Below are 24,554 nucleotides of genomic sequence, written 5' to 3'. Positions count from 1 at the left end.
GCCAGAAGCTGTATTTTCAAATGTGTGTGAGCGTGTATGTGTGTGTGTGTGTGTGTGTGTGTGTGTCTGGGGGGGGGACGACGACGACAATGGAGTACATGTGGTTGTATATGTCTCCATGTATGTGTGTATTTGGCCTGTCTGTAAGTGTGTGTGTGTGTGTGTGTGTTTGTGTGTGTGTGTGTGTGTGTGTGTATTGTGTGTTGTGTGTATTTGCTGTTCTGAAAATGGCTGTCCATGGAGGCTGATGGTTGCTCTGCCCCCTCGGAGCCTAACAGGGGTAAGAGAGGTGTTCTGATGCGAGATCTCACCCTTGGGCCCGAGGGCAGAGGTAGCCGCGATGACGCATCACCCAATGGGTGCGCTCGGATGCTGGTGTGCCTCAGTGGGCAGCTCCCATGATCCCCAGGGAGAAGGGGGGGGGGGGGTCCCCCTAGAGCCCGGGCACCCCTCACCAATTGACCCTCTTTCACCACAACACAAAGTGGCAGCATTGGCAGCGGTGTTGAATCGCACCCCGAAAAATTGCACCGAATCCGAGCTTCGATTTTTTTTTCACCATTTTGTCGTTCGCCAGAGGTCACGTGATCCCACCGCACGCCCACGCGTCGCTGTCAGCGGACCAATCAGATGTCAGCGTTCGATCTAAGCTGGGCGAAACGCGAGGGAAAAAAATAATTTTCCTTCTGCCGTGTAGTGCACGTTTTTTCTATCTTTAATCTTTTCGCAAACGTCGAAAGTGGAGGCCATCTGTGTGGCGCAGCACAAAGGTAAAGCCTCTTTCAAAACTAATGCTTTTGCCTTCTTATGCCTCTCTGTCTAGTGGTCATTTTTGAAAATAAATATATAAACAATCTGTCATATCACAATGCGTAAATAGTGTTAAATAGAGTTTGTTTCATTTGTGTCTTAACATGGGTCCTTTCACTAGACGTTGACCAGTTAGGAGCCATTGAGGCTTTGATTTTTGTCGCGAAATGTGTGGTCTCGGACAAAGTCGAATGGACAGAAGAGATTGACACTGGTCATCATTTTTATTCGTCTTTTGCGTTAATGATGTAATGCTGTATTAATGACGTGTACGCGATCATGGTGGTCCATTATTAATTCATGCCGCACGTTCTAACGACTCCATGCGAATGTATGTGTGTTTCTACGTGGTGGTTTTGACTGTAATTGAGAGAGGCGAGATCCTAAGCCGTGGTATCTCAGTGAGCAAACACAAAAGGCAGAAGCATGCCTCCATTCTCACGAGAAACATACATAGGCTTGCAGCAGGGGCCCAATTCATTGTTGTCTTAATTACGACTGTGCCATATGCCATTGTCCGGGAGAAATAACGACGCAGTTCGAAAATGAACTGGGTAATTATTCTCGCCGCAAAGTTTTTGGTGAGCTTTCGTTACAATTTTTTTGTGATAAAGTGAGTGGATTGCGTCAGAACATCATTTTTGATATGAAACCCCTGGGCGATTGGTTGGGATATAATGACCACACAGAATGCAATACATTCAGTATCTATTACCAACGTAAAACAGGGTAACCTCCGTAGTCATTACTGCAATTATCATCACTGTGACATAATTCGTCTCGATCATCGGCAATAATCTGGTTCAGGGCTGACAGGAATGAATAGAACGCGTGCTGTAGTCTCCAGAGAGAACCTACAATGTACTCCTGCATCCCCACATATCCATAACCTTCAACCTAACCCTGTGACAGCCTAATACTTCCCTTCCACCTTGCTGCGCTAAATCTTCTCTTTAAGTCTGTCTTTTTGGTGCCAAGAGTCCATGGGGACCACCAAATGAAGATCAAGCGTACAGTAGGGAGAAGACTTTGTCTCTGTCTTGTGGATGCAACATTTTTTTTTTGCCATGACGTCCTGTGGTGAGAGATATTGATTAAACGCCCCAGCGCCCGGGAGAGTGATTAACCACCGAAAAACTTCTGCAACTTGTTTTGCTGCCTGGATGGGGGAGGGGGAGGGGGAGACCATCGTCATTATTTATTTACGATAACCGAGGGAAAAGTAGTCAAAGTTGACTTGGTGGTCAGAGTGTGTCACGTGTGTACACAGGTTTGAGAGGTCGGATTATGATCACTGTTTTCCCCAACTGCATGTATGAGAGGAGATGGTATTATCAGGTGATCGCAGTGGTTGTGTAATCTCATTGCAGTCATGATGTTATTGAGTGGCCTACTGGAGGTTTCCATTTTCTAAATGTGCCTAGGGCAATATACATTTTGTCACATCAACATAACGTGCATCAGTTCATTTGGCTTGCTTTATGGAAAAAAGGTTGCATCTCACAGCTGCAAGAAATAGAATACCAGATTAGTGTTTCCCAAAAGTGGGTGGATGCCAACATTAAAGAATTTGTGCTGCCACACAAATAAAAGTAAACAGCATTGGCAGTGATTTGATGCAGCATGCTTATGGGTCTTGTGGGACCTTGACTGCTTGCCTTCAATGTGGGTATTTTTGTCTTTATCTCTCATGCAGTTTTGATCTTAAGGTCGGGATGAGAGATCCAGTGGAAGCAAATCCTTCTTCAGCATTAGAGCCTGTCCCGACCGGAGTGTTGTAAGAGGCTTTGCATGAGCTGAGTGTTTGCACATCCAGACACCAGATCCGACCTCGATCCGGCCCAAATCTGGTCCACATCTGCTCCGGACCCGCAGTAGTCGTCTGTGGCTATCCATTCACCTGTCACCAACGCGTTTCAAGTCGGGCAGAGCAAGGTCAAACAGGGTGCCAGAATTGCCACCTTTAGTGCATTACACCTGAGAGAGCCATCAGTCGTGGCACTATAAAACCATCGCTTTTTAACACCCTGGAACCCTTCAGCAATTCCTGGAACCCAAGAGGTTATTGCAGTCGACGATTAGAGGTAGAAGTTTTCTTGCTCCGGTTAGCTATCAACGAAGTCACATAGTTCCAATTGTTTGAGCAGACGTTAGTTTAAATCTTGCTGGCCTCTGGTATTTTGGCTGCTCTGATACTATAGAATTGCAATCTGCTTTGATTAAGGATTGCATTTTTACATTTATGCTTTTTTATTTTATTCAGGATTAGATTTGGACACCAACACTCTGACCTTTGGATCACAAAATAAATGTTGTTGCTGCCATGTGTCCTCATAAGTCCACATAAGTTTATTATGTTTAGGTGCTCTTCTTATTTATTGCACAAAGGTGCTTCCAATCAAGTGTTGAAGTGAACCAACTCAACAACCAAACCGGTATAACCCTAGACTCAGTCAATGGGATTTGAATAAGTCATAGCCTAGTGTCAGGTTTTATGTAACGGGAATGCTCTTTGACAGATCAGTTGTCAGACAGTCACCTGTACACTGCCTTGCCTGACAGGGTCAAGGCCTACAGCAGAACTGACGAGGCCCTCAGAGAAGTCCTCAGGCTCTCTCCCTCTCTCGCTGCACTTGTTTTGTTACGAGGGGTTGTTAGTATTGACTTTTTGCTCCGTGGATCTCCGTGCACTTGGCTGGCTCTGAAAGGGCCGCCCCATTGCTCATTGTCAGAGGCTCTGCATACCGCAGGCCTGAAGTATTAAAACTGAATCACAGCGAGGAAGAGAGAAGAAAAGAGCTCCTTTGCGCTCTCTCTCTCTTTCTCTCTCTCTCTCTCTCTCTCTTTCTCTCTCTCCTCTCTCTGTCTCTTTCTTCCTCTTCCCTTTAACATCGCTGCGCAGTCTGCAGTGCAGAGCAGCAGAGTTGAAAGGGGGGGGGGGGGTTAGGAGTGCGAGCGAGAGCGTGGGGGCTGGAGAAAGAGAAGGGAGGGAGGAAAAAAAGGGAGCGTTTTTGCGGAGCGGTGCTCAGTCGAGCGCGAAGCGTGCTTAATTCGATAGCCGCCACAGAGGAAGGGGGCAGAAGCTCTTTAGCAGAAGGCTTGACCCACTTTCCCCATCAGATGTCACCTCCGTGAGAAGCGGCACTCGCTCACTAGCAGTGATGGTGTGCGCACTACACACATAGAGAGAATGAGAGAGAGAGAGAGAGAGAGAGAGAGAGAGAGCGAGGCTGTGCTCTTGCAGCTCAATTAGCACAATGGTAAATGTGTGTGTGTGTGTGTGTGTGTGTGTGTGTGTGTGTGTGTGTCTATGTCGGTAAACGACAAGGAGACAGTTAACATCTCCTGTCCTGTTAAGACAGAGGAATAAGGGAAGGTAGATAATGAGGGAGGGAGAGAGAAGAAGAGGCAGAGAGGAGGAAGGGGGAGAGAGAGAAGCGGGGAGGATAGGACGAGGAAGCAGTCTTTGAGTAGGCCATGCCTGGAAGCTGGCGTTTGTTCAAACATGAGGCCATTTTGTTTGTGCAGAGACGTTGGAATATGCACCCCCCTCCCTTGCTCTACACACACACACACACACACACACACACACATTCAGAAATACACATTAGCTAAACATGTCTGCAATGTTTAAGATGGGATGAATGTTTAAAATAGGATGGGATGTTTTAACATAGAAAAATTTCACCGGAAACGGTACATTTTCCCTCCATTTCATCCTTATTTTCCTCTTTTGTGGCAGCCATTTTCACCAGCATTAACACTAAGGCCACTCGGCTACAGTGCAAGAAAGCAGTCCTCTAGATGGACGCCATCCCATCCCATAATACCGCCCTCAGCCCCGGGGCAACAGTGCTGTAATGCAGCGGCTTTGATTTCTTCATCATGCTCGCTCTCTCTCTCTCTCTCTCTCTCTCTCTCTCTCTCTCTCTCTCTCTCCCCTCTCTCTCTCTCTCTGGCTGGACCCACAGTAGTCATCTGGGGCTGCTTGTTTTGTGGATTATTTCTCGGCGCTGGCTACGTTGCCCTCCAACCTCTGGATGGTCTTAACCCCGGATTAGGGCTTTATGTAATCCCAGCATCCTCTGAGAGATTGGAGGAGGACAGCTGGCAACAACAGTGCCGATCCCCATCTCTATCCACTCTCCCCTGCCCTCTCCGCGCCTTCTTACCGGACACCATTGAAGTCCAGACTGCTCTGGGAGCTGCAGTAGCAGTGACTGATGATGGCGGTGATGGATGGGTGTTTATGATTGTTTGTGAAGGAGCATTTTTGTGGGGCAACACCAGTCCCAAAAAAACGTGGGGGTTGTGGGCTCTGGCAGACTTGTGTGAACTAACCAAGATGGATGGCTTTGAAGAACAATAGAGATAGCCATGGCGGCCATGGTTTGAGGTTGTTGACATTGCGTCTCTATCAGATGCAACTCTTTACAGTCTGTGTTGTTGTAAACAATGAGGACACATCATTGTTGTTTTATCCATATCTCAGTGCTACATGAAATACTCACCGGCTCATTCACTAGGCCTCACAGATTTACTAAGATGGTATTATCGCAGGCTTAATACTCTTACATGAAAAAATGCGTATTTCCATATCTCCTCTCAAAGCAAACATCCATACATCCATGTCGTCATGATCCAATTGGGTAGTATGATTAGACTACTCCCCCTTGTGGTTCAGTCTGGTATAAAATGGGAGATGATGCTTTGAGATGTGTAAGTTCCTAAAATGGTGTACTCTATCCATTTCATAAGAGGCACAATAGCACTTGTAAGACATTGTGTATATGGGCAAAGCAGCATACAATGCAAATGTAGATGTGTTTATTATATATCACCTTAACGTTGGCCTGTCAATCTTGTTCGTTGCAGGTGACTGGTTGGCTGTCCTTCCCATCACTCACTCTCTGGCCCTATCGGATCCCTCTTCACGTGACCACACCCAGCCCTTCTCAACCGACCCCATGATGGAACCTGCCAAAGTCCAGTCCGAAGGCGGGCTGAATGTCACCCTCACCATCCGGCTCCTCATGCATGGCAAGGTAAGCACAAGTTTGTTGTTTGTTTGTTTGTTTGTTTGTTTGTTTATTGACAAAATTAAAGACAAATCATAGTTAAATGGAACAATGTATGCATGCTGATCTGACCCATGTAATGAGAGTATTTTGTAATCGATTTGTTCATCTGCTTGATATTTTGCAGGAGGTTGGTAGCATCATTGGAAAGGTAAATGACAGCTTTTGTAGAATGTAACTTATTTACATATTACAGTACATATAGTTTACCAAGAACCTAAGATTTGAATGATTGAACAGTCCAGTCACTCTGCTGATTTTCTCTCTCCAGAAAGGAGAAACAGTCAAGAAAATGCGTGAGGAGGTAAGACCAGCCTGCACTGTGTCATACTTACTTTATCAGTGTGATAATATGGTCAACAGGCTATTTTTTGCATGCTTAAAAACTGTATTGTGTGTGTTTAAACATGTGCTTAAAGCTCATTGACCAGAGTTGAATTGAGTTGAATTGAACAGAGTTGAATTGAACTGAGTTGAATAACAGCCTGCATTCCTATGGTTCTTGTGTAGAGTGGAGCCCGCATCAACATTTCAGAAGGGAACTGCCCAGAGAGGATAGTGACCATCACCGGCCCCACTGATGCCATCTTTAAGGCCTTTGCCATGATCGCCTACAAGTTTGAAGAGGTACCTTTATGCAGTTGCTTTATTTCACATAAGGGGAAATGGCCGCTGAGGTGTCCCAGTAAATTGCAAAATGAATGAGTGAGGCAGAGACAGAGAGTTTCCATTAATTGTATATTTAAAACAAGCATATCTAATTATTGTAAAGGGATTATATTTAAATGAACTTTTATTTGACCGTCTGTCTATAAAAAAAAGCATTCAGCTACAGTAAATGATGTGTGCTAATTGTTTGATTTCATTGTACTGTAAGAGCCTTTTTATAACTGCTTTGTGAAATAGCATTGGCTTGAAAAAGTTGGTTTCACTATAGCTGATAGTTTTGAGAATGATGCTTTGTCTTTTTTGTGCTAAGATGAAGAACCTGTCTCTAAGTAGAACATTCGCTATTTTTGTTATGGAGGCATGCCATGAAGAAGTTAATTGCCCCATTTTTTAAGTCTGTTCTGAGTTGAGCAAAGAGCCAAGAATGCTGTGTCATGCAACTGTTCTGAGCATTATGGAGGAGCTGGTGATCTGGAATGTTCCATTTTGTGTCGTCCCTCAGGACATCATCAACTCCATGAGCAACAGCCCTGCCACCAGCAAACCACCTGTCACCCTGCGCCTAGTGGTCCCGGCCAGCCAGTGCGGTTCCCTCATCGGGAAAGGGGGCTCCAAGATTAAGGAGATGAGAGAGGTAAGGGGTGTGTGGGTGTGTGTGTGTGTGTGTGTGTGTGTGTGTGTGTTAACAGGTATCAAACAATAGTAGTCTATAAGGCTTTATTGTTCTCAGGTAGACAGGCTCAGCATGGTATGCCTTCAGGCTTCTAGAAAGTGTGGATTTTCTATTTGAACGGAAAGCAACACCCTGCAGATTTAGAAGATACACCATGTAGTTTTTGTCATCAATAAAAGAAGAGGTTCATGGAGAGTTCACGGCGAACAGAAAACTGTTTGCAAACCTTCACAAATGTTCACCTATGGTTGCGAATTTGAACACACCCATGATTGCCCCCTGTGTAGCCTGGGTGTAATAAAGTTCAACTTGAAGCTCCGTGTGTGGCTGTAGCTCACGTTTGCTGGTGTTCTCTCCCCAGTCCACGGGAGCCCAGGTGCAGGTGGCGGGGGACATGCTGCCCAACTCCACAGAGAGAGCAGTCACCATCTCGGGCACGCCAGAGGCCATCATCCAGTGTGTCAAGCAGATCTGCGTGGTGATGCTGGAGGTATTGGGCTGTGTGTGTGTGTGTGTGTGTGTGTGTGTGTGTGTGTGTGTGTGTGTGTGTGTGTGTGTGTGTGTGTGTGTGTGTGTGTGTGTGTGTGTGTGTGTGTGTGTGTGTGTGTGTGTGTGTGTGTGTGTGTGTGTGTGTGTGTGTGTGTGTGTGTGAACGTCTATCTATGGTCCTAATGGAAGACATCTCAAGTGCTAGTGGTTAATAGCAGTAATCACATAGAAGAGCCCATAGAGACTTGATCTTCTCAAATTGACCGGCAGTTTCAGACAAGCTTGTTGAAAAGGATGTACTTTCAGTATCAGTAAGGACACTCTTTAGCCTTGCAGTTCTTTGAACAGATGTTCCCTCTTTTTAATGCATACTGTATGTCTCTCTAATAGCAAATGCACATTAAATGCAACATGCATTATTTGTAGGATTTTTATTAAGAATCCATTTCATAACATGCTGAAAATTGTCTAAATATGTGGGGGTGGGATGAAGACAATTCTTTATTAAATGTTACATTTTAGTTTTGATATTGTATGACATAATAGTCCTTGTTACTTTGTATCTACAGTACACTCAATGCAGTTCATGTCAACACATTATCTCTCAATCTATAGCAGCACTTTGATACTATGCACCTACATGAGCCCAAACCTGCCCCTTCTCCTGACTCTAACCCTGACCCTGGTTTTATGTAATGACACAGTATCAAAGTGCCAGTGCTTACCAATGCGTAATGTGCCATACATACAGCATCTAAATGGGGCAGTGGTAGCACTGTGGCTAAGTAGCCTAAAGGTTGTGGGTTCAATACCCAGCGTCCACTGTTGTGCCGTTAACCCCGAGTTGCTCTGGGCACAATGGCCCTTGTAATATGATTGACACGTCTAAGACTTATTAATAAATGAATTCATGTAAAGGTAAATCTAAAGGCACAGTTACACTGCAACAAGGGCTATGCACCACAAAGTAAAACTTAAAGGGAACCATTGTGTTATCCTTTCACCAGTGTTAACATCTGATTGCCCAGATACAGATGGAACCAGATCCACAGCTTTTCTTTGCTCTTTCTCTCTCTCTCTCTTTCTCTTTTGGTCCCTCCATCCCCTCAGTTTATCAAGTCCCTCTCTCTGACATGGACCTATCAATTAATACTGTGTCTGCCTTTTGCCCTTCTCTCTCTCTCTCTCTCTCTCTCCATCTCTTCACCCCCTCTCTCTCTCCTCTCCTCCCTCGCTCTCTCCGGCTCCGTGTCCCTCCCCCTCCTTGGGTTTGCTCCTGTCCGCGCCTCTCTAAGTCCCCCCCCAAAGGTGCCACTATCCCCTACCGGCCCAAGCCTGCCGCTGCCCCCGTCATCTTCACCGGCGGCCAGGTGAGGGCGGCCGACCCTCTGGCTGCCTCGTCCACAGCCAACCTCAGCCTGCTGCTTCAGCACCAGCCACTGCCTGTGAGTACCACAGACACACTACTACACATGTGCAGGCAGACACACACACATATACAGTACACACACACACACACACACACACCATGCACACACTTGCACTCACACTTGCGTTCACACCTTACACAATTTGATAAACATGCACACATGCATACACACTCACACACACACACACACACACACACACACATAAACACTCACACAAACACTCACTCACACAATTGCAGAACCTATAATTGTTTGTCACTCAAAAAAATAAAATATGTAGATACTTCATGCACAAAGGTGTATTACTTCTTCAGTCTCCAAGTGCCAACTGACATGCTGTCTGATCTCCCCCTCCCCTCTACATCTCTCTCTCTTTGTCTACTGGCTTTATTCTCTCTCTTTCTTCCCTCTCTCCCTCTTCCACTCTGCATCCTTCCATTTCTCTGGATCAGCAGGCTTACACCATTCAGGGACAGTATGCCATTCCACACCCAGACGTGAGTTTCCTCCTCCTCTGACACACACACTGATGCCTTTGACTATGACCAGCCGTCTGCATGCCTCTTCTTTTTGGACTTCCTCCCGTATTAATATTCATCATAATATTAATAGCGCATTTCTGAGATGTGATAATTTGTCTGTCAGAGCCGAATTAGATCTCTGCCCTCCAGAACTTGACGGGACATGGCTTGAGGGAGATCTGTGAGGAAAGATTGCCCACCCATGCATAGAACTGGGTCGAATTGATCATTAATCTTTAAACGCCTTCGATGTTTCGCCAATGATAGAGGATTGAGGTGCAGAGCGAATCGGACCCTCCTCCCCCTAACCCAACACTAGCTTTAGCACTTGGCGCCTCAGTAGGCTTCATATCTCCGTTCAGGCCAAGTCTTTACCAAAGTTTCCTCTAGCGTTTTGACTCTTCTTTCTTTTCTCTGTCTGTTTGTCTTTCTTTCTCTCTGTCTCTCTTTCTCTGTCTGTCTGTCGCTCTTGCTTTCTCCTCCTTCACCACAACGTTCCACAACTTCTCCTCACTCTATCCCTCCTCTCTTTTTCTTGCTCTCTCTCTGCCTTTGTCTGTCTCTCCTTTTCTCTCTTTGTCTTTCTTTCTTTCTTTCTTTCTTTCTCTCTTTCTTTCTGCCATTCTCTCTTTATCGCTCTCGTTCTCTCAATCTCTCTCTCTCTCGTTTTCTCTGTCTCGTTCTCTCTCTCTCTCTCTCTCTCTCTGTGGTGGAGTTGTGGTCGTCTTACTCAGAGCGACTCCTGTGTTTCTAATGATAACCTCTTAGTCTCACTGTCCTCCTCCTGCCCCCCTCAGCAGTTGACCAAGCTTCACCAGTTGGCTATGCAGCAAACCCCCTTTACCTCCCTCGGGCAGACCACCCCCGCTTTCCCTGGTACGTACCCACGCTCCCCACTCTTTAAAAAAAAAAACACGCTCCTTCTCACCATAGCACCCGTAGAGTCACCACTCTCTCTCTCTTTTTTGTCTGTACGTCTGTCCGTTTGTCATTGTCTCTCTCTTTTTTTCGTCTTGTTTTTTCCTTCGACCCTCTTTTTTCAACACAAGCCTGGTCAATGCTATTGAGGTTATATATTTTTTTGTTTGTTTATTGAATTTTTTTATTCATTTATTCATGATCTTCCTTTATGAACATGGGAAAGGTGTCTTCAGTGAGTCGAGAGAGGGGTCCATTTTTCTCAGCATCTCTGGACTAATCCCAGGTTGTAGAATGAGTATGGTGTAATATGAAGAGCATCCAGAAGGGGGTGCTGTACTGACCATTCTTGAAATATTCATGTGAAGTTGTCAGCATCCTTTCATGCATTACGAATGCTTTGAACTACAGCCTAAAAAGCGCAAACAGCAGTTGACAGAAATAACTGTATATTCTTAAGGACCTTGAGAGGACATTATCGTCTTGATCTGTTGCTAAACCCAACAGTCTTTAAGGTATCCTCTATTTCTTGCTTTCTCTCTCTCTCTCTCTCTCTCTCTCTCTCTCTCTCTCTCTCTCTCTCTCTCTCTCTCTCTCTCTCTCTTTCTCTCTCACTCTATTTCTCTCTCTGTCTTTCTCTTGGTATCCCCCTCTCTCTTTTTCTTGCTATTCTCTCAACTTCCCCCTCCCTATTTCTGTCTTTCTTTCTTTCCCTTCTTCTCTCTCTCTCTCTCTCTCTCACACTGTTTGACTTTCATAAACCTTCCTCTATGTCCTCCTTCACTAAATCTCTCTGTCTTTCTTTCTCTCTGTCACCCCCCTTTCCGTCCCCCCTCTCTCTCGCTCTCTCTATCTCTCTTTCTACCTGTCTCTTCCTCCCTCTCTCTCCTGCCATCCCTTTATCATTGCAGGTGTGGATGCCAGTCCACAGGCCAGTACTCATGAGCTCACCATTCCCAATGATGTGAGTATAGTGTGTCTTCCTCAATCTTATTGTTATCACACATGAGCACAACCCAGACCCAAATCTGGTCCAGTCTGTGGTTCTGAGGTGCGTTCAAATCCGAAACATACAGTAGGTGTATTTGCGTATGTTTGCAAACAGTTTTCCGTTAGCCTTGAGTTTTCAGCGAACGTTTGCGAACAATCGCAAACAGTCTGATGAGGTAGTTCTCCGCAAACATACAGTGGAACTAGATGCAACCATACAATTACTGTTAGAATGGAATGTTAGCACCAAATTGTTTAAATTTAACTGTTCAAAGAAAACATGTTCACCACAAACGCTGGTCTCCCAGATCCTAGCCAGATCAGGGCCACGTCATTGCCAGGCCCTTTAGCCTCCAACTGAGCATCATTCAGAACTGTGAAAACAATTTAGCTGCACAAATGCCGCAAATCCTACCTCGCCCCCATGAGGTTTGATGTTGATGACCATGCTGTAATATATGGCATCATTAGAGATGTGTGTGGTGAGGGAGTTAATCATAGCCTGACAAGGGAGGAGGCCGGTGAATGATGAATACTGTGGGAGTAACAAGAAACAAGTAAGCTACGCCACGTAAAGACATATATTACCCGGCCCTCCTGAAGTTTGCCTCTGGGTTTAAGAATGACTTCTCAGTCAGTTCTAGAACTAGAGTCGCAGGGTCTGCAGGGATGCGCTGTGATCGGTGGACAGGGATTGCATCATACATCTTCTGTTTCTTCCCAGCTAATAGGCTGCATAATCGGGCGCCAGGGAACCAAAATCAACGAGATCCGACAGATGTCTGGGGCACAGATCAAAATTGCTAACGCCATGGAAGGGTCATCCGAGCGCCAGATCACCATCACTGGAACCCCCGCCAACATCAGCCTTGCCCAGTATCTCATCAATGCCAGGTACGCCTACAGTTATCTCACGCACCAGAATCAGGGGGCCTCCTCCGGGTCAAATCGAATCTAGAGTCCCTTTGACCTTTGGCTCTTAAACGGTGGGGGGGGTGAGCGACCTCCATGGGGGTCACCAGAATTATGCGAGGGGTCATGAAATGATTTTCTGTCTAAATTAAAGATGTTGTCTGAACTGCAAGCAAAGCAGATGCATAGTAATGACCTCAATAAAACATGAACAGCACAGGCAGTGTTAGACACCTCTGGTCATCCATTTTACATCTGGTTAACAAGGCAAAAAGACATTGAATTGAAAAGACTTGAATTTCCCCTTGGGGATCAATAAAGTATCTATCTATCTATCTATCTATCTATCTATCTATCTATCTATCTATCTATCTATCTATCTATCTATCTATCTATCTATCTATCTATCTATCTATCTATCCATCTATCTATCTATCTATCTATCTATATATCTATTTACTGCATGTATGTACACTTGTACAGTATTATATATAAATATATTGTATGTCAGAGAAGATGGAAGCAAGGAGACACTCCTGTCCTATTAATGAAAAATGCTAAATAAGCTGCAAGGATTCCTTTGACTCCTTTGACTGTTACAAAGCAGACATGCTTTTCTTGGAAAGCTGTAATTTAGTGCCCTGTGGTTTTGATGATATAATGAGACACAAATTAATGGCTGTCACTCCTCCCAATGACACCTCTGGCAGGTTCAGGGATGTGGCGGCCATGTGGACTGACCCCTCCTCCATGACGACTTCCTGAAGACCCTGACGTTGCTCCCTCTCCCTCGAAGCCCGCGACGGATGACCCTCCCACGTCGATACAGCACTATTGGAAAAACAAACCACTCCCTTCCTCCGCCCATTTTTCTCTTTTTTGGACCTTCTCAGCCTCCATAACGACCTGAGCAATCAACCCCAACTGAAGCTTTATTCTCAGGAAGTTTATACGGCTGTGAGTGACAAAAAAAAGCATTGGTTGATATAAAAATGATTTTTTTGTTTTGTTTGTTTGTTTGTTTGTTTGATTCTCGTTAGTGACATGCTAGCCATAACACACCTACATAGTTTTCTTGTCAGAATGTTGACAGAACCCCTGCTATAACCATTCCACACTCTGATGCTGTATGTGTGTCTGTGGGTTATATTCTCAGTAACATACTCAAAACATACAGCATGAAGTACATTGAATGGTTATAACAGGTGTTGAGCATGCACTGGATGCATTGTGTAGGTTATTGTGTGAGCCAATGTCACAGTTGACTTGTTTTTTTGTTCTTTTTGTCTGTATAGGTTTAGCCCAGTGTGTGAGCATGCTGCATATTTAGTCATTTCGTTTGGAATTGAGCTTATTTCTTTTCTTCTTTCTGTCGGCCCGTGAGTGCTTATTTATTCAGTCGCTATGTACAGTGCGCTTGATGCGGCGGTCAACTGCATTTCTGGAGACCAATTAACTGTGCTCTGTAAATGCATGTTGTTTATTGTATGTTTTATTTGTTTGTCTGTCATGGAGGAGGTACAGTTAGAGGGCTGTAGTCTTTGTCATGCCCCCCTTCCATAGTCTCATGAACAATGTAAGACTACAATTCCCATTAGAGACAAAAAAATCCCTGTTCTTCCCCCTGACTGAAACTGTTTCCCTCCTTGACTTTGAAAAATGCAATAACTTGCTTCTTGCTGTATATTTAATTTGCACATACATACAGAGACGCTGGCTGACTTTGGTTATACTCAGTTGATGGCGACAGTGCTCGATACTCTTCCTAATGCAAAACAAGTGGGCCCGGGGGCCACAGATACCCTCAGCTCTAGTCACATCCATGTACTCTTTGTTCCTATATGTTCACTTTACGCAGTTATGAATGCTATAGCTGGAGCCATGGTCAGTGAGTTTGACGTGCTATCTCAAGTTTGAGATGAAATGTTGTGGGAGGGAGTTGACTAAATTGTCACTTTTGTTTAAAGCCTTGTGTCAACAGCATTGTATGGTTTTAAAAAAATATACCACATTCCTTGTAAAAGGCATTTTTTATTATTATTAAATATGCTTTGACTGATAGGCGGTAGCCTGCAGAATGTTATTTTATTTTATGCCATTCTCATGTTTATTCATGGTTTATTTCAAAAGGAATGGTTTAGGGAAAGGATGTTGAACATGTCAACTTGACATATTTTCGCTCTTGACATTTGAAGCCATCTCAATGTTATTTATGTTCATCTGTGTGACATGTCTCTTGGACAACATGGGTGGAGCTGAAGTTGTATAAAAATGTGTTCGGATGATCCTCTCTGTTGTCAATTTAAATAACTGAGAATGAAGGGTTGTTTTTTTGTCCAAAACAAGCATGGAACTAGCCTTTGAATGTAATTTTCAAGAACGATCAAAAGGCAATCTTCATTATTTAGTGTTTGTAATAGTGACGCCATATTGCTGTGGACAATTGATATTTCAGGACATAAACCTAAAAGTACAGAATGAATCAACACAGTTAGACAATTGGTGTATTAAGATGGTGTTTTACAAATGGCTACAAATTGGTTGCTGTACTTAAAATTGTGTTGTATGTCTTATTCTTTAGCTATGTTAACTGGAACTTGTATTCTATGGAATGTCGTTTATATCAAAGCTATAGACTAGATTTTATTGTTTTACATGACATTGCATTGACAAATTCATTATTGCGGTTGTTACTATTATTGTTATTATTATTATGACTATGATTATAACTGTAACATGCATTAATATTTCTTAGGACATCCAAACAAGTACATGAAGTGCATGATCAGATTTGTTTCTGCATTGTAGTTTATTATAACTGGCCATCTCATATGATGCAGCTCGTAGAGTGACATACATGTATTCAGTCTATGTGTTACCAGGCAGAGGGGTAGACAGATACGCATCTGATCTGTCTCTGCTGTCTGTTAATCCATAGTACACAACAATTGTTGCAGATACTGTACATCCAGTATTTCATAGTTATAGCTCTGGACACATTTTTACGTGTCCTGTCATCTTTGATTCTAACTATTTACAGCAGTTCGCAAAAAAAGAAAAAGAAACAAAAAAGACTGACATGAACTGTTGGTGTAATCCAGATGCATTTACTAGTATATATGTTATTTTTGTGTTTCTCATGTGCTAGCGGATATTTAAAAATTTGTGCTTCTGTAAAATTTTTGCTGTTTGAAAAACAAAAAAAAGTGTAACGGAGGTTTTGGTTTTTAGTCGGGTGATTTTTTGCTGCTTGCAGATCTACTTTAGATGAACATTATTTAACTTCTTAGGTTTCTTTTGAAATGATTTGTGAAGAGGATCAATAAATTCTTCTTTTCTGTCACCAATGTGTGTTGTTTCTTTTTTTATACCAAGTGTTTCCAAAACCTTGTCTTTTATGCAGAGTTGAGTACACTTACTTCTGGCCTGTTGTTTCTTTTTTCACATACTGATAAAGATCTGATTGAAATGCTCACTCCTGCAAAAGTCTTATATGCCAGTATTCTTGAGCAGAGCTTAAATTGCAGTATAATTATATCCACCCTTGACTTCAAGGACTTACTGTACTTCAGTGTGCATGGGGATCTTTTTTGATGTGTGGTGCGTAACTTTTTTTGCTGAATTTTTGACCCATGCACTCATTTTCAATTAATTTAAACATAATGTTCAGTTCAACATGAGCTCTTTCTTCAGCCCTGCATTTCAGCCTTGGAAATTTTCAAAATAATGAGTTGGCTCATCTACTCATCATGCTTTGCAAAGCCCCTCTTTCTCTCTCTCTCTCTCTCTCTCTCTCTCTCTCTCTTCTTTGTCTTCAAATTGTTTATGAATATATTCCATTGGCCTGCAAAAGGGTACGGCATCATCGGGAGATTGTTTCTCAATTCAGTCTCATGCCTCTCACCTTTCTTCACCAGACTCTTGATTGAATGTAGACTTCAACAGGAACGCAATTTCCTTCCTCTCAGTTTGTAGTTGATTAAGAGTCCATGAGTTCCTTTCATCTGTAATAGCATTAAAGGATATCCTACACAAAGCATAAGCTTGCTTTATGTACAGGAGGAAATCACTTTATAAAAGAGATGGTTATTAAACTTAAACTATTAAACAAAATCAAAAGAATCTGAAGCACTAGGAATTGTCACGGGTGTAGCCAGGAGAGCAGAGTGTGGACCCAAGCGCAAGGCAAGACACAGCACGATGAGGCAAAATCAGGCAAATCAGGAATCTTTATGTAGTAACCAAAACTCATACACCACGTAACACAACTAATGACAGACAAAGACTGAGGGAAGACAGAGGGCTTAAATACACAAGGGAACAAGACACAGGTGATGACACTGAAACAATAACCAGGTACAGGTGAACTTAACAAGGGAATGACAGGACTAATCACAAGAGACAGGTGAGGGGCGGAGACAAGAACAAACCAGACCACATGGAGAGGGTAAACAAAGGAGCACATGGAACAGGACACAGGAAGTAAACAGGAAGACACAAGAGGGGCAGACATAATGGAAAACACTAGACAGGGAGGACAAGACAGGACAGGATCGTTACAGTACCCCCCCTTTAAGGGCCGGATTTCAGACGGCCCAAAACAGAAAACAAAAAGTCCAAACAGGGCGGGTGGAGGGGGCCAAAGGCCGGAGGGTCAGGCGGGCAGTGGGGCGGACGGCCAGTCAGGCGGACGGCCCAGTGGACGACCGATCTGGGACAGCGGATCAGGCGGACGGCCCGGTGGACGATCAATCTGGGACAGCGGATCAGGCGGACGGCTCGGTGGACGACCGATCTGGGACAGCGGATCAGGCGGACGGCCGGGTCGACAGCCAGGTAGGGACTGCGGGTCAGGCGGACGGCCTTGTGGATGGCTGAACTGGGACTGCGGGTCAGGCAGACGGCCTTGTGGATGGCTGAACTGGGACTGTGGATCAGGCGGACGGCCTTGTGGACGGCCGAACTGGGACTGTGGATCAGGCGGACGGCCTTGTGGATGGCTGAACTGGGACTGTGGATCAGGCGGACGGCCTTGTGGACGGCCGAACTGGGACTGTGGATCAGGCGGACGGCCTTGTGGACGGCCGAACTGGGACTGCGGGTCCGGCGGGCGGCCGGGTCGACAGTCAGGTAGGGGCTGCGGGTCCGACGACTGGGCTGCAGGCACCGAAGCTGGATTCGGGATTGGAGCCGGAACTGGGGCCGGAGTCAGGACCGGTGCAGGAGCTGGAGCCGGGTTCGACGCTGGGGTCTGGACTGCAGCTGGAGTCGGGACAAGAGCTGGCCTGGGGACTGGTGCCTGTGTCGGACTCGGGGCTGGAGCCTGAACCAGCGTCGGAGCCGGGACTGGCGCAGGGGCCAGAGTCGTCGGGACTGGCGCAGGGGCCAGAGTCGTCGGGACTGGCGCAGGGGCCAGAGTCGTCGGGACTGGCGCAGGGGCCAGAGTCGTCGGGACTGGCGCAGGGGCCAGAGTCGGGGCCGGAGCAGGAGCCGGAGCCGGAACTGCAGTCAGGGGAACAGGGAGAACAGGGACAGGAAGGGACCAGAAGTCAAAGGGAGCCGAGTCCGGAGCTCGTCGTGGAGACGGGACTGGAGAGGGGACCACAGACGGAACGGCGAGAAGTCGGGGAGCCGGGACAGGAGCCAGGACTGGAGTCTGACGCAGAGCCGGGACAGGAGCCTGACGCGGAGGCGGGACAGGAGCCCGGACAGGGACATGAGTCCGTCGCGGAGCCGGCACAGGAGTCCGACGCGGAGCCGGGACAGGAGCTGGGACAGGATCAGGAGTCCGACGTGGAGCCGGTACAGGATTCCGAAGCGGAGCCGGGAAAGGAACCAGAAGCGGCGCCGGGACAGGAGCCGGGACAGGAGCCGGGACAGGAGCCGGGACAGGAGCTGGGACAGGAGTCCGACGCGGAGCCGGCACAGGAGCTGGGACAGGAGTCCGACACGGAGCCGGCACAGGAGCTGGGACAGGAGTCCGACGCGGAGCCGGCACAGGAACAAGAAGCGGCGCCGGGACAGGAGCCGGGACAGGAGCAGGAGTCCGACGCGGAGCCGCCACAGGAGTCTGACGCGGAGCCGGGACAGGAACCAGAAGCGGCGCCGGGACAGGAGCCCGGACAGGAGTCCGACGCGTAGCCGGCACAGGAGTCTGACACCGGGGCGGCACAGCAGTCGCCGCTGGAGCCCGGACTGGATCCGATGCTGGAGCCAACGCTGGGGCCCGGACTGGAGTCGGCGCTGGAGCCAACGCTGGAGCCCGGACTGGAGCCCGGACTGGAGCCGGCGCTGGAGCCCGAACTGGATCCGATGCTGGAGCCAACGCTGGGGCCCGGACTGGAGCCCGGACTGGAGCCGGCGCTGGAGCCCGAACTGGATCCGATGCTGGAGCCAACGCTGGGGCCCGGACTGGAGTCGGCGCTGGAGCCCGAACTGGATCCGATGCTGGAGCCAACGCTGGGGCCCGGACTGGAGCCCGGACTGGAGCCGGCGCTGGAGCCCGAACTGGAGCCCGGACTGGAGCAGATGCTGGAGCCCGGACTGGAGCCGACGCTGGGGCCCGGACTGGAGCCCGGACTGCGGTGCGTCGGGGAGCTGGGGCTGCAGACGGAACTGCAGTGGGTCGGGTAGCCGGAACGGCAAAGTAGTGAGGAGCCAGGATTGGAGCCAGAGAGGGGCCCGGCCAGTCCTCATCAGAGGACCATTCGCCCTCACTGGTCTCTGGTTCCTCCTCCTCCACCCAAAAGAGTTCCCATGGCATCATGTGGATAGGCACATCAGAACCGAAATCGAATAACTTGCCTGCTGGGTCCATTGTGTGGTCTGTCATTCTGTCACGGGTGTAGCCAGGAGAGCAGAGTGTGGACCCAAGCGCAAGGCAAGACACAGCACGATGAGGCAAAATCAGGCAAATCAGGAATCTTTATGTAGTAACCAAAACTCATACACCACGTAACACAACTAATGACAGACAAAGACTGAGGGAAGACAGAGGGCTTAAATACACAAGGGAACAAGACACAGGTGATGACACTGAAACAATAACCAGGTACAGGTGAACTTAACAAGGGAATGACAGGACTAATCACAAGAGACAGGTGAGGGGCGGAGACAAGAACAAACCAGACCACATGGAGAGGGTAAACAAAGGAGCACATGGAACAGGACACAGGAAGTAAACAGGAAGACACAAGAGGGGCAGACATAATGGAAAACACTAGACAGGGAGGACAAGACAGGACAGGATCGTTACAGGAATAGAAAGTTTATGGCTGTATGTCTGCTTGTCTGTCTGCCTTAGTTATTGTTGTGTTTTGTAGCGCATGTCTATATGTCTGCTTTGGCTTGCCTTAAGTCCTTATTATTAGGGCCCGAGCACCGAGGTGCGGCCACTGAAAGTGGCTGCACCGGAGGTGCAAGGCCCTATTGTTTTTGCTCAGATTATTCTTATTAGGGCCCGAGCACCGAGGTGCGGCCACTGAAAGTGGCTGCACCGTAGGTGCAAGGCCCTATTGTTTTCGCTCAGATTATTATTATTCTTTTTTCCGTCTTACCTGTTTTTTTTTTTCCACCAACTTGGCATGCTCTAAAACTCTTGTAATTTGGCAGCCATTTGTAGAATTGCAATCGAAACTCAGAGACAGAGTTTTGGCCTAGGGTGTGGCTCAGGGACTCTATAGCGCCATCTAGCGCGTTGTCTGTTGTGGTTGACACATACATTCACGGAAATGAACCAAATTTGGTGGAGATGTGTGTTGTATGAATCTGAACAAGTTTTACATTTGAACTACATAGTGAATCTTACAAGAATTTGAGTTATGATTATGATTATGATTTTTGCACATCATGTATTTTGAAACACTTCTCCTAGACGGTTTATCGAAATCATGTCATATAAGCACTAAAATGATCTTGAGGGGTTGCCCGAGAGGAATTGCGACCAGATTTTTGAATTTCAAAAGTATATTGAAATGGCGAAGGTTTGAATCTAGGTGTCTTATAAAAGAAACAAAAAGTTGGTGTTATAGGCAGAAAACAGTGACTATTGGATGAAATTTGATGGAGTATTAGTTAGTGTGTTTGTAGTGACAGTCATATACAAAGTTTTGAATTTGGTGTTGTTTGTGATTTTTAAAAGCGCATTAATGATTGTGGTGGATACAGTTTTAGCTAAAATATTTTGAAGCGAGTTGATGAATGATTATAATCATATCAAGCTATGCTGCAATTTTGATTTTAACCATGTTAACAGAAAGTGAGTTATTTTTAATTTCATATTTGCCCAATCACACAGCCCCTCCTCTCTGTCCTTCTCTGCCTCTCTCTCTGTTGCAACTAACAGACACACGCACGCACTCTGTCACCCCCCTTCTCGGGTCCTCCCTAACTAACACACACACATTGACACACGCGCGGCTTTCTAGAGACACAGAGACAGACACACACACACACACACACACACACACACACACACACACACACACACACACACACACACACACACACACACACACACACACACACACACACGCGCGCGGCTTTCTAGAGACACAGAGAGACACAGAGACAGAGACAGACACACACACACACACACACACACACACACACACACACACACACACACACACACACACACACGCGCGCGGCTTTCTAGAGACACAGAGAGACACAGAGACAGAGACAGACACACACACACACACACACACACACACACACACACACACACACACACACACACACACACACGCGCGGCTTTCTAGAGACACAGAGAGAGACAGAGACAGAGACAGACACACACACACACACACACACACACACACACACACACACACACACACACACACACACACACACACACACACACACACACACACACACACACACACACACACACACACACCCTTTGGGCAACCGTGGCCTACTGGTTAGGGCTTGTAGCTGGAGGATTGCCGGTCGATCCCTGACCAGTCCACAGCTGAAGTGCCCTTGAGCAAGGCACCTAACCCCAGACTGCTCCCTGAGCGCCGCTGGTTGGGCAGGCAGCTCACTGCTCTGAGTATGGTATATTAAAAAGTATACAAAAGTATATTGAAATGGCGAAGGTTTGAATCTAGGTGTCTTGTAAAAGAAACAGAAAGTTGGTGTTATAGGTAGAATACAGTGACTAATTTGGATGAAATTTGATGGAGTATTAGTTAGTGTGTTTGTAGTGACAGTCATATGAAAAGTTTTGAATTTGGTGTTGTTTGTGTTTTTTAAAAGTGCATTAATGATTGTGGTGGACACAGTTTTAGCTAAAATATTTTGAAGCGAGTTGACAAATAATTATAATCATATCAACCTATGCTGCAATTTTGAAATGTTGACTTTAGCCATGTTCACAATAAGTGAGTATTTAGGTTTATTTGTGTTTGCATGTGTCTTATACTCCATCCATTTAGCTGAGCAGGAGTAGGTGCTCTCTCTCTCAGCTGCATGTCTCTCTCGTCCCCTGCTAATTCTCTACACAGACTCACAGACACTCTCTCACCCCTCCCCCGTCATTCTCTCTCAATCTCACGCACACACGCGCGCGCACACACGCGCGCGCACACACACACACACACACACACACACACACACACACACACACACACACACACACACACACACACACACACACACACACACACACACACACACACACACACACACACACACACACTCCCTCCCTCCCTCTTTCCTCCCTCCCTCCTTCCCTCTGGGCAGCCGTGGCCTACTGGTTAGGGCTTGGGGCTTGTAACTGGAAGGTTGCCGGTTCAATCCCCAACCAGTCCACCACTAAAGTGCCCTTGAGCAAGGCACCTAACCCCTCACTGCTCCCCCAGCACCGCTGGTTGGGCAGGCAGCTCACTGCTCTGGGTCAGTGTGTGATTCACCTCACTGTGTGTTCACTGTGTGCTGTGTGTGTTCACTAATTTGGTTAAATTGGGTTACATGCAGAGAAATAAATTTCCCTCACAGGATCAAAAAAGTGTATATTCTATTCTATTGATCCATTTGTCTCTACCCCCTCTGTCTGTGTCTGTCTAGCGTTATTGCTATCGATAGTCAGAGATAGAGCTCTGGCCTAGGGTGTGGCTTAGGGACTCTATAGCGCTACCTACCTTGTCTGTTGTGGCTGACACATACATTCAGGAAAATTGACCAAATTTGGTGGGCATGTGTGTTGCTCATGCACATGCCCACCAACACGCACATGTTGCTTTGTTAGATTCCAAAATCTCACAGGTCTCCGCACCGCTGGTGCTCGGGCCCGCCATCGCCGCTTGCGGCTATATTTATTATTATTATAGTATAATTATCTTACCAGTAACATTTTTCACCAACTTGGCATGCTCTAAAACTCTTGCAATTTAGCTTGCATATGTAGAATTGCATTTGATACTCAGACACAGAGCTGTGGCCTAGGGTGTGGCTCAGGGACTCTATAGCGCCACCTAGTGCGCCGTCTACTGTGGTTGACACATACATTCACGGAAATGAACCAAATTTGGTGGACATGTGTGTTGTATTATTCTGAACAAGTTTTACATTTAAACTATATAGTGAATCTTAGAGGAATTTGAGTTATGATTATGATTATGATTTTTGCACATCACGTATTTTGAAATACTTCTCCTAGACGGTTTATCGAAATCATGTCATATCAGCACTAAACTGATCTTGAGGGGTTGCCCGAGAGGAATTGCGACCAGATTTTTTAATTTTTGAAGTATATTGAAATGGCGAAGGTTTGAATTATGGCGTTTTATTAAGAAACAGGAAGTTGGTGTTATAGGCAGAAAAAAGGTTAGAAATTGGATGTAATTTGGCAGCTACATGTGGAATTGCTTCTGCTAGTCAGAGACAGAGCTCTGGCCTAAGGTGTGGCTTTGGGACTCTATAGCGCCACCTAGCAGCATGTTATCTGTTGTGGTTGACACAAACATTCACGAAAATGAACCAAATTTGGTGGACTTGTGTGTTATTGCTACTACTAGTCAGAGACAGAGCTTTGGCCTAGGGTGTGGCTTAGGAACTTGATAGCGCCACCTAGCACATAGTCTGTTGTGGTTGACACATACATTGATGAAAATGAACCAAATTTGGTGTGCTTGTGTGTTATTGCTATCGCTAGTCAGAGACAGAGCTCTGGCCTAAGGTGTGGCTTCGGGACTCTATAGCGCCACCTAGCAGCATGTTATCTGTTGTGGTTGACACAAACATTCACGAAAATGAACCAAATTTGGTGGACTTGTGTCTTATTGCTATGGCTAGTCACAGACAGAGCTTTGGCCTAGGGTGTGGCATAGGGACTATATAGCGCCACCTAGTGCGTTGTCTGTTGTGGTTGACACATACATTCACGAAAATGAACCAAATTTGGTGGACTTGTGTGTTATTGCTATCGGTAGTCAGAGACAGAGCTTTGGCCTAGGGTGTGGCTTAAGGACTCTATAGCGCCACCTAGCGCATTGTCTGTTGTGGTTGACACAAACATTCACGAAAATTAACCAAATTTGGTGGGCTCGTGTGTTATTGTTTTTGCTAGTTAGAGACAGAGCTCTGGACTAGGGTGTGGCTTAAGGACTCTATAGCGCCACCTAGCACATTGTCTGTTGTGGTTGACACAAACATTCACAAAAATGAACCAAATTTGGTGGGCATGTGTTTTGTTATAGCTATTCAGAGACAGAGCTCTGGCCGAGGGTGTGGCTTAGGGACTCTATAGCGCCACCTAGTGTGTTACCTGTTGTGGTTGACATACATTCACGAAAATGAATCAAATTTGGTGAGCTTGTTTGTTATTACTGTCGCTAGTCAGAAACAGAGCTCTGGCCTAGAGTGTGGCTTAGGGACTATAGCGCCACCTAGCAGATTGTGTGTTGTTGTTGACGCATACATTCAGGAAAATGAACCAAATTTGGTGGGCATGTGTGTTATTGCTATAGCTATTCAGAGACAGCGCTTTGGCCAAGGGTGTCTTAGAGACTGTATAGCGCCACCTAGCGCATTGTCTGTTGTGGTTGACACACTCATT

At 46.2% G+C, this 24,554-nt stretch overlaps 1 protein-coding gene across 1 annotated transcript in view; it reads left to right on the top strand.

Annotated features, from left to right (window-relative positions):
* LOC134071209 (poly(rC)-binding protein 3-like) overlaps positions 1-13,446 on the top strand; it is a 20,165-nt gene extending 6,719 nt beyond the window's left edge. Inside the window, exons 3-14 of the mRNA XM_062527832.1 lie at positions 5,686-5,855; positions 6,016-6,039; positions 6,160-6,192; positions 6,399-6,515; positions 7,060-7,191; positions 7,592-7,720; positions 9,015-9,164; positions 9,605-9,646; positions 10,468-10,546; positions 11,500-11,552; positions 12,303-12,472; positions 13,201-13,446. Of these exons, the coding sequence (XP_062383816.1) occupies positions 5,778-5,855; positions 6,016-6,039; positions 6,160-6,192; positions 6,399-6,515; positions 7,060-7,191; positions 7,592-7,720; positions 9,015-9,164; positions 9,605-9,646; positions 10,468-10,546; positions 11,500-11,552; positions 12,303-12,472; positions 13,201-13,255 (1,062 nt within the window). The 5' untranslated portion in view covers positions 5,686-5,777 and the 3' untranslated portion in view covers positions 13,256-13,446. The remainder of the gene's footprint in view (positions 1-5,685; positions 5,856-6,015; positions 6,040-6,159; positions 6,193-6,398; positions 6,516-7,059; positions 7,192-7,591; positions 7,721-9,014; positions 9,165-9,604; positions 9,647-10,467; positions 10,547-11,499; positions 11,553-12,302; positions 12,473-13,200) is intronic.
* The last annotated feature ends 11,108 nt before the right edge of the window (positions 13,447-24,554 follow it).

Source organism: Sardina pilchardus, chromosome 23 (genome assembly GCF_963854185.1).
Source record: "Sardina pilchardus chromosome 23, fSarPil1.1, whole genome shotgun sequence".
Classification (NCBI taxonomy): domain Eukaryota; kingdom Metazoa; phylum Chordata; class Actinopteri; order Clupeiformes; family Clupeidae; genus Sardina; species Sardina pilchardus.
This window is presented reverse-complemented; position numbering and strand designations above follow the sequence as displayed.